Genomic DNA, 10,375 nt, shown 5'->3' with positions numbered 1-10,375 from the left:
TATTAGAAGAGTAAGAAAATAAATATACACTTTAGGACTAGGGATAAAGGGATCAATAACAATTTAAAATTTACAGTTTGATGATTTAAAGTCTCACACACAACCGAAAGGGGAGGAGGGGGCGGCTGCTTCCAAATAGAGCGCATTTCATTCATAATGATGTAAATCCAAGCCAGGATTCATGATTTGAATCCTGGGTTGTGTGAAATCTCAGAAATGCACCCTAGACAAAGTGAATCTGTGAACTAAGGTGTAGGTGTGTTAGATCATGTTGTGGTGATCCTTGGGTTGAGGGATGGGTGTTCATACTGCAGTGCAAAATTAAAACCAATGGAAGATGGACAAGAAAAGTTCAAAGCCATCAGGTCCTCAGTTTAGAAAAAAGAGAAAAGAAGAGGAGGAGAAACGAGCAAAAGATACAGGTAAGCAGATGTGTCATTGGATAATGGCAGGTCACCCTGAAACAATCAGAATCAGAATACTTTATTAATCCCTAAGGAAATTATGTGCATTACAGTTGCTCCAAGAAGAAATGGTAAAAATAGTAACAGTGTCTCAGTCCCACGGGGAGCCCCAGCTCTACAGGCTGTATGCTGTGCTGGTTCACTCTGAATTGAGTTGTCATGCTGGACACTATTTCTGCTATATTAAGGTACTGGCTGTGCCCGAATCTGTTTGAATGCTGCTGTTGCGTAGTACAAACAAACACACACCATAAACAACACATTTCAGCAGAAAACTGAATGCAAACAGAGAAAAATACTTTGTATGCATTGAAAGAAAAAAAAAAGACCCCTATATAGCCATAAGATTCTTCTTTTTAGCTCAAATTCAATTCAGAAACTGAATCTGCTGTGTCACATCTCTCTCATTCTGTCTCACAGGCCAGCAATGGGCACTGGTTTCAGATGAATGACTCGTCCGTGTCAGTCAGTGACATTAGGACCGTTCTCAACCAGCAGGCATATGTCCTCTTCTACATCAAGTGAGTAGACATCGGTATTTTTAAACATTCTAGGCTTATTCCTTCAGTAGAACTTTTCCCATCATTATTTAATAATGTAGACATGTTTATTCCCACTTTTCTTGTAGAAAATGTATTATTATAACCTAATGTTATAATGTTGATGCTTTGTCATGGTTAATATTCTTTTTTCCATGTCATCAGGTGCACAGATGTGAAAAAAACTGGGGGCTACAGCCACTTGAACCATAACGCTGGCATATCTGGTCAGTCATCTCCCCAGCCGGTGGTGATCCCACGCACCATCGCCACCATGCATCACAACAGTGTTGGCTTCATAGGTCCCCAGCTGCCACCACACATGAACAAGGTTACTTCCTCACCTGAGGGTACTGATAATGTTGTTGTTTTTGTTAAACCCAGTGTCTCTCTTCTAAAAACCTGTTGTTGTGACTTCTAGTTCTCTTCATGTTAATGGGAATGGATCTCTGAGGGACTATCCCACAAGCTCCAAGCCCAGCACCAGCGGCAGTGTGGTGGGGGAACCAAACCATGGACTAGCTTCTTCTGCTTCCTCTGCTTCCATCTCCCACTCAGTAAGCCGGCCCACAATGATTCCAGACAGCGACAAACAACAGAAGCTTTCATTTTCAATTGGGGTAAGCAAACCGAACTGCCCATCTGCTTCTTCCTCCTCTTACTGCCAGCCGTCCTCCGCCAGCAGCTCCTCCTCCTCCAGCTCTTTGTCCTCCTCACAGTCTACCTCAGACGTCCAACCAGACGTTTGTTTTATTCCGCGTGCACTAAACCAAGTCAGCGGCATGCCTTTCTGTAATGGGGATCAGAACCCTGTAGGAAACGGGGAATCAGACCAAGAGAACTGTGGCACTCTGGATAACGGCAGTTCATCCAAGTCTCATCCTAATGAAAATAAAGACACAGGAAATGTCTTTGATAATTCTCCCAAAACCGCCAATGGGGAGTCAGGAGTGCACCATCACGGCAATGGATTAAATGGACAAACGTATGGAGACTTCAAATCCAGCCAAAATGGGCACCACAATGGTCATCACAAAGTGAATGGACACAGCGGCCCTGACAAGGTAAATCTTGTCTTTATTTTTATAATGCTTGTCTGTTTGGGTTTTTGTTTGTTTTTCTTAAAGGGACATATTATTAATATTTCTTTTATTTATTTTGGGCACATCAGATCTCTGGCAGTAATCATGGCAGTTTGACGTCTACGGCTCCTGTTGCTAATGGAATAGGCAGTGACCATAGCCAACCAAAGTAAGCCTAACACTGAACTAAAAAAAACTTATTGCTCTGCTGTCCATTTTATGCATTTAAATTTTTAAGTTTAGAGGAGTGATCTTAAAACTGTGCTGACTTTCCTCTCTGCCAGTGTGACAAAGCATTGCTCATATTGCTTTTGTATTTTATTTTTCCAGCAAAGATGCCTCATCCCAGGCTAGTTCTTCTCAGAGCATTCATCCTGCTGCTAATGAAAGCCAGGATTTCTCCACTCCTGTCACAAGGGCTAAAACTCCATCTGAACCCCTGCCTCACTGTACAGAATCCTCCGCCGTTAGCGCTTCACCCTCAGCTACTGCTACAACTACCCCTTCTGTTGCAGCTAAAGAATCTGCTTCCGCTCTTTCTTCTTCTGGGCAAGATGGCAACCCTGCAGCCTTACCCCCTCAGCCGGACTGCTCTCAAAGCACCAGTGGGGCTTCTGCAGCTCCACAGAAAGTTAGCGTAAGCAAGGATGAAGCCAAGGATCTACCACAAGATAAATGTGCAACAACAGGGACTGAAGGACGTAAGGATACTAAGGAGCAGTATCAGTCCAAGCCTAGTTCTAGTTGCAATGAAAAATGATCTTCCCGAGACAGGGAACAGCTGTACTCTAGCTCTGGCAGAGATAGAGAAAGACACTACAGGGATAGGAGTCACGAACGAGAAAGCAACGACGATCGTCACCGGTACAGACGGGACTACAAAGACGGTCACCACCGCCAGTACAGGGATCGTTTCCCCCTTTCTGAACGTTACTACAGGGAATGGGAGGCCGTGATTGTGACAGGTGCTCTAACCATTACCATTACTACCACTACCGGTCAAGAGAGGACATTGACCATGAGCGAAGGGGATATGGTTACTCCCACCGAGAGGAGTCTCGTGGCAGTCGGAGGTGGCTGTAGGATAGCAAAGACTCCTGGGCAATGAAGGAATAGAGTAATGGCAAAGAGAGAGAAAATTACTCCTCAAAGGAAGGAAATTTCTCACCTTCTACAGCACCAGAAACAAACAAGTTCAAGGGCTCCCCGCCACGGGCTCGCCTTTCCTCTCCAGACAAAGAGGATCAAAATCGCAAGAGGACTCTCAGCAAAGACAGGGACGACAGCTCTGAGGCCCGCCACACTAAAAAACACAAAAAGAGTAAGAAAAAGAAGAAATCAAAGGATAAAGACAGACACCGTGAGAGTGGGTGAGTACTGCCATCTTTTTCTCGATCCTTTAATGAAAACAGAAGGAAATGTGTTTGTTTGTTTTAAGCTAGATTTTTTTTGAAAATAATATGGGGTTAAAGCTCACTATCAGTATTATTATTTTCTTAAAAACGGAAAGAATTTTCATCATTTTATTGATAATGGGTCACTTTTTCTGTCTTAGGCTGGCCGTAAAGCTTGATCTCGGTTTTGTTAAACAATGTCATTGGTTCTCTATCATCCTGTAGAAGTTCTGACGGAGATTCAGACAGAGCTGCGGAAATGAAAAAGAAAAAGAAGAGACTTCCGGTGAGCGCTCCAAGATGGCGGATTAACTTTTTGTCTGCTCCTGATCATAAGTGAGGAAAACTCCACAAACTCGATACAATAAACGTATTCATACTGACGATGATATACAATGCGTGGAGGCAGATGTAAAAAGAGCCAGGGGGGCTCCAAAAGTTACGGAGAGGCAAAAGATACCTTACAGGACGACGGCGATGGAGCTAGCATGAAGAGGAGCACGGAGCAAAGTGAGGAAAACGAGCTAACAATGGCTAAAGCAATACAAAATTTGAGCGATAACATCCGAGAGATGAGGAAAGAAATCAAAGAAGATCTGAATAACCTAAAGGCTGAGATGAATCAGAAGCTACAAGATTCCATCGTGGATATTCGTAATCACGCCACTAGGCTAACTGAAGCAGAACGACGTGTGAACAAACTTGAGACAGTGAATGTGGACCTGAGAGATGCGCTAATTCACTGTCTGGACCAGCAGAAAACTCTCCAGACCAAAGTCACGGACCTGGAAGGAAGATCGCGCCGCAACAACCTCCGTATATACGGAATTAAGGAAGGTGCTGAGGAGAATGATATGATGGCATTCATTAACAACTTCATAAAGAAAGAACTTGCCCTTCCCGAAGATGAGGAGTTGCAGATTCAGCACGCTCACCGATCACTGGGACCAAAGCCGCAAGACATAGCGATTGCAAGGTCTATTGTGGTTAATTTCCAGAGGTATGACATAAAAGACAAAATCCTGAGAGCAGCTTGGGCTAAGAAAATTTCTTATGAGGGCAAAACTATCACTTTTACACACGACTTACCGACTGAGATTAACAACAAGCTCAAAGAATACAAGGACATTAAGAAGATCCTCAAAGAACAAAAAATTTGTTTCCAGACACCATACCCAGCTAAAATGAGAATTCATTGGGAGAGCGGACCAAGAGTGCATCAGAAGCGGCAGAGGATATGAAGAAGCGGGGTTACGCTGTGGAGATGCCACGCTGCGGGGACGTCAACTGGGAACAGGTTCTCACCCGAAGCGCACACTGGGAGAAAACGGATAGCTCACACTCCGAACGTGTCCGCGGAAGGCTTCATGGATTTCTCAGACAATAAGTATAAACTATCTTGTGTTAAGCCTCACTGGACTAAGCGGCTAAAATACCTGTTTTGGCTCTGTAAGTACTGTTTCCTAATCTCAGTTTATTATAATAGAGGAAGAGGTGTTTAGCCTTTCTATTACATCTTATTTAAGATTTGTAAAGAAATACCTCTACCATATGCTGGCATTGTACGTATTGCTCCCGTAACGTTTTTACTTTATACCATTTTTTGCGTTAGACCTGTGTCGTGTAAAACAGACTATGTTGATCAGGACCGAGAGAGATACTTAAAATGTGCAGAGACAAGAGCAAGCTGCTGGATGCAGAGATGGAGCTCCTACACATGGTAGGATTTTTTCTCCAATATTGTAAGAATGGACACTATAGAATGACAGGGCACTATAAAGCCCTAAGAGTGGAAGTCAAGGTAACATATGTTCAGTTTTTGTGGTTATTTTGTTCTTATAGTTCTAACTATGTTCAGAGCGTCGACATAAGTGGTTGGAAATACCGGTATGAGTAACTGTGACTTTAGAGCAGCTTCATGGAATGTAAATGGACTTAACAACCCTGTTAAGAGGAGTAGAGTCATGTCTAAGATAAAGCGGGAAAAAATACAGATTGTGTTTCTCCAAGAAACTCATTTATCTCAAACAGAGCATGAGAAGTTAAAGAAGTTTGGATTCACAAATACATTTTACAGCTCTTTTAAAACAGGTAACAAAAGAGGAGTTGCGGTATTGATACACAACTCCCTACATTTTGAACTTACCAGACAAGTAAAGGATAATGAAGGCAGATATGTGTTAATTCAAGGTAAAATAGAGGGCAAAATGGTAACTCTTCTTTCAGTCTACCTACCACCAAATTATGATTTGAAACTTCTTAAGAAAATCCTTGAATTGATCTCCTCGGAGTCTCAGGGTGTGTTAATATGCGCAGGGGACTTTAATACAATCATGCATAAGGATGATACCTCTAATAATAAGAGGATAGTGACTTCACAGAGTCAATTGCTAAGAAAGGGCCTGGATGACTTGGGCTTATTGGATATTTGGCGAGAAATGCATCCAAAGCATAGAGATTCTACTTACTTTTCACCCCCCCCCCCATGCCGTATATTCAAGAATAGATCTTTTCTTTGTCTTTAGAAATGATAAACATAGGGTAAAAAGTTGTGACGTAGGCACTAGGAATATGTCAGACCATTCACCAATTTATCTAACAATTAACCTAGAGACTAAACCAAAAAAAACTGTATGGAGGCTAAATACAGGTCTACTTAACAATAAGGCTATTATAAAAGAGATAAAAGCCAAAATAAAACATTTTCTAGAAATAAATGATAATGGCCAGGTAAATCCTAACATTTTATGGGACACCTTAAAGGCAGTTGTTAGGGGCAAATTTATATCACTAAATGCAGCTCTGAAGAAAGCTAAAGAGAATCAGCTAAATGGACTTGAAAATACACTAAAAGATTTAGAAAACAGACACAAAAAGACTCAATCTGACCAGACCTTGAAACAAATTCAGAAAATTAAAAACCAAATTCTTGATATATATCAGGAAGAAGAAGAGAAAAAATACAAATTTATGAGTCAATCATATTATGAAACGGGGCCAAGGGCAACAAAATTACTTGCTAGAAAACTTCGTAAAAAGCAAATGACGCATTCTATATGCTCAGTCCTTGATCCCCAAACTGGGAAATTACAAAGTGACCTGGAAGGAATTGACTTGGCATTCCAAACCTATTACAAAATGTTATACGCACAACCTGCACAAGCCAATACAGAAGATATAAAAATGTTTCTTAATTCATTAGATTTGCCATCAATTGGCGAGTGTCAAAATGATTGCCTAACCAAACAGATTCAGAAAGAAGAACTCGAAATGGCCTTAAAGAAACTAAAAAATAACAAAACACCAGGTACAGACGGCCTGCCGGCTGAGTGGTATAAAGCATTTGAGGTGGAGGTGCTTCAAGTTTTGCTAAGGTCATTGAACTGGACATTAGAGAATATGTCCACCCCCCCATCATGGTCTGAGGCAATCATAACAATTATACCTAAAGACGGTAAGAACAAAATGCTGTGCAGCTCATACAGGCCGATATCAGTCCTAAACCAAGATTATAAGCTTTATGCCTCAATTATATCTAATAGGCTACACTCGTTCATCCCAGATTTGATTGATGAAGATCAAACTGGATTTGTTGGGGGCCGGCAAACCCAAGACAACATAAGACGCTCTCTCCACATAATCGATAATGTAAGAGAAAATAATCATAAAGCGGTACTAATTAGTCTGGATGCCGAAAAGGCCTTTGATTGCGTCAGCTGGACGTATTTGTTCTTGGTCCTAGAAAGGTTTGGTTTTGCTGAGAACTCCATTAACAGTATTAAGACATTATATTCAATGCCTACCGCGAGAATCAAGATAAATGGACGAGTCACGGACCGTATAAAGTTGGAAAGATCTACTCGTCAAGGTTGTCCCTTGTCTCCAATTCTTTTCGCTCTTTACATTGAACCTTTAGCACAGGCAATAAGAGAAAATAATAGTATTCATGGGGTCGTAGTTAATTCAAGAGAACATAAAATAGCATTATATGCTGATGATGTTCTTTTGTACTTGTCAAATCCAGACCAGTCCATCCGGACCCTTTCAGATTTGCTGGGAAGGTTTGGGATGTATTCTGGTTACAAACTCAACATAGGAAAAACACAAATTTTAAGTTTTAACTATAGCCCGTCGAATGAGGTTAAAAAATGTTTTTCTGTTGATTGGTCTCTTAAAGCAATTAGATATTTAGGAGTATGGCTGACTAAATCGTTAGATGACTTGTATAAAAAAAACTTTGAGCCTGTGAGCCAAAAGATTAAAGAGGACCTCACCCAATGGTCAACACTTGTTTTTGATTTTAGCGCGAGAATGGAGGTCATTAAAATGTCAGTCCTACCCAGACTACTGTATCTGTTTATGTCTCTGCCTATCAAAATCCCCAAATCTCAGTTCCATGTCTGGGACAAACAAATATCTCGATTTATTTGGAGGGGGCGGAAACCTAGAATTAAATATAGCACATTATTAATCCATAAAGATAAAGGCGGCTTCTCCCTCCCAAGTCTCAGGGATTACTACCTTGCTGCTCAACTCAAAATAATTATACAATGGTGTGATGACACTTATGGGGCCCGATGGAAAGACATTGAGAATATGTGTGGGGTCATTCCAATACAAGCCTTGATAGGAGATCAGAAGCTGGCAACAGCCTACCAGAAAGAACTGAACCCTTTCGCATCTTTTACATTGCTTATCTGGTTTGAGATAGTGAAAGAACTAAATCTAAGGAACCACATTCAAGTACTTAAGTGGGTGGCTTATGACTCTGAGTTTAAACCAAACCAAATGGATTTACAATTTAAGAATTGGTTGCATAAAGGCATTAATGTATACTGTAAAATACTGGATAAGAATGGCCTGCAAAGTTTCCAAACATTACAAGAAAAATATGAACTAGGAAAAAGTGATTTTTTCAGATACCTACAATTACGGCAGTATTTATCCTCAAAAGTGACTAAAGAAATTAATACACAACCCAATGAAATAATTAATCTGATTTCACAAACATACTATAAGCAGTGTTGGGAAGGTTACTTTTAAAATGTATTCCATTACAGATTACAGAATACATGCCCCAAAATGTATTCTGTAACGTATTCCGTTACGTTACTCAATGAGAGTAACGTATTCTGAATACTTTGGATTACTTAATATATTATCATGCTGTTTACAACTACGTGAATGTACTATTGCTGTGATTTATTACTGTTACTGAAGGTTCGCGGCTCCGAACCGTAGTAAAGGGACCTCTGGCTAATACGTTGGGTTCCGTGTCGGGCTCGTAGCCGAAAAATAGCTTTACTTTGTTGTCTGGGTCAACTTTGCTTGCGAGAAACAGAGAGAGGCGTTGAAAGGCTGCTCCAACGGAACTTATTGTTTCGGAGGAAAACACGAACAGTCGAGTCTTAATAGCTTACTTACAACTGGGCTCGTCAGGCACTCTTCTTGGCTGCAGTGGTTATTATTATATTTACATGCTTCCAGCTCCCGTTTTTGCTCGATGACAACTCGTACTTTTCCTTTTTCTCCCTCCCTCGCTCACAGACACATAACGGGTATGGCAGTCCATTCTCCCTGCAGCACAGACTACACTGCCTATGATGCTACATTCTTTAGAGCTATACCTGTAGCATTCTGCCTATTAGCTTAACACAACAACAACAACAACAACTCTCTCACCCAGGAAACACACACAGAGGGAGAGCGTCACCCTGTAACCATGGCAACCGTAACGCTGCCACCTGGAACAACATAACGTAGCTGTCAAACAAAACCCAAACAGTCCTGACCCGCGACAATATGAAACAGGGAAGTACCACTGTGTAATCCATTTATTTCAACAAAGTAACTGTATTCTAAATACCACCTTTTTAAACGGTAACTGTAATGGAATACAGTTACTCATATTTTGTATTTTAAATACGTAACGGCAGTACATGTATTCCGTTACTCCCCAACACTGACTATAAGGGCTGCAAGTCAGTTATCTCTAAACTCTACCAGGGCATATTGAAAAGTAGGGGAACCTCAACAGCTTATATAAAGGAAAGATGGGAGAGAGATTTGTCCTCAGTTATAACTTCTGAGCAATGGGACAATATGTGTGAGACTGCCATTTCAACCTCATCCTCTGCATACTGGCGAGAATTTAGTTGGAAAAACCTGGTACGATTTTTTATAACACCAAAACAACAAACACGGGGAAATTCTTCATGCTGGAGGAGCTGTGGGGAAACTGTTGCAAACCATACCCACATATTCTGGTCGTGTCGAAAACTTTCTAAATTTTGGGAAGATGTTATATCAAAGATAGAACAGACTATAGGCTTTAAATCAAAACAACGGCCTGTCATAACATTTTATTTAGGAGACCTACCCGAAGAATTAACAAGCAATGACAAATATCTCCTGAAGATTCTTACTGCTGCAACAAAAAAAGCAATTACTCGTAAGTGGCTCTGTACTGACCCCCCTGTTCTGGACGACTGGTTGAGCGTTGTTGAGGAGATTCATAAAATGGAAAAACTTACCTTTTTGTTAAGACTGCAAGCTAATATTTATACCACAAGATGGGACAAGTGGTTGAAATATATCCGAAATTAGAATGTTGTTTGTTTTGGGTTTTTTTTTAATTTAATTTATTTTTTCTTTCTCCTGTTTGTGCCTACTCACATCTATATAAACCTCTGTATGCCTCTCCTAGGCTGCTCTTACATCTGTAGATCTGCTGTCAATTCATGAATATAAAGTCATGTTCTCATTGCCAGAATTACTTTGTGGGAAAAAGCTGTGCTTTTCAGTCGACTGCTTGTTTTGTTATTGTTGTTTTTGGTTGTTTGTTGTTTTCCTTTTCTGTTGTAAAAATATGTAAAACCTTTATTAAAAACGAAGTA

At 40.7% G+C, this 10,375-nt stretch overlaps 2 protein-coding genes across 2 annotated transcripts; both read left to right on the top strand.

The window, feature by feature from the left end:
- The first annotated feature begins 505 nt into the window (after positions 1–505).
- On the top strand, positions 506–1,429 carry LOC120741443 (ubiquitin carboxyl-terminal hydrolase 42-like). Its single transcript, XM_040044362.1, has 3 exons — positions 506–652; positions 885–985; positions 1,169–1,429. The coding sequence occupies exons 1-3, from the start codon at positions 533–535 to the stop codon at positions 1,422–1,424; spliced, it is 477 nt and encodes a 158-aa protein (XP_039900296.1). The 5' UTR covers positions 506–532; the 3' UTR covers positions 1,425–1,429.
- Positions 1,430–1,434: 5 nt separating this feature from the next.
- On the top strand, positions 1,435–3,743 carry LOC120741442 (putative protein TPRXL). Its single transcript, XM_040044361.1, has 4 exons — positions 1,435–2,067; positions 2,175–2,254; positions 2,416–3,455; positions 3,705–3,743. The coding sequence occupies exons 1-3, from the start codon at positions 1,576–1,578 to the stop codon at positions 2,843–2,845; spliced, it is 1,002 nt and encodes a 333-aa protein (XP_039900295.1). The 5' UTR covers positions 1,435–1,575; the 3' UTR covers positions 2,846–3,455; positions 3,705–3,743.
- The last annotated feature ends 6,632 nt before the right edge of the window (positions 3,744–10,375 follow it).

The sequence above is a fragment of the Simochromis diagramma genome, unplaced genomic scaffold (genome assembly GCF_900408965.1).
Source record: "Simochromis diagramma unplaced genomic scaffold, fSimDia1.1 OVJJ01000602.1, whole genome shotgun sequence".
Classification (NCBI taxonomy): Eukaryota; Metazoa; Chordata; class Actinopteri; order Cichliformes; family Cichlidae; genus Simochromis; species Simochromis diagramma.
Note: the sequence above shows the minus strand (reverse complement) of the source record. Positions and strands in the feature narration are given on the sequence as shown.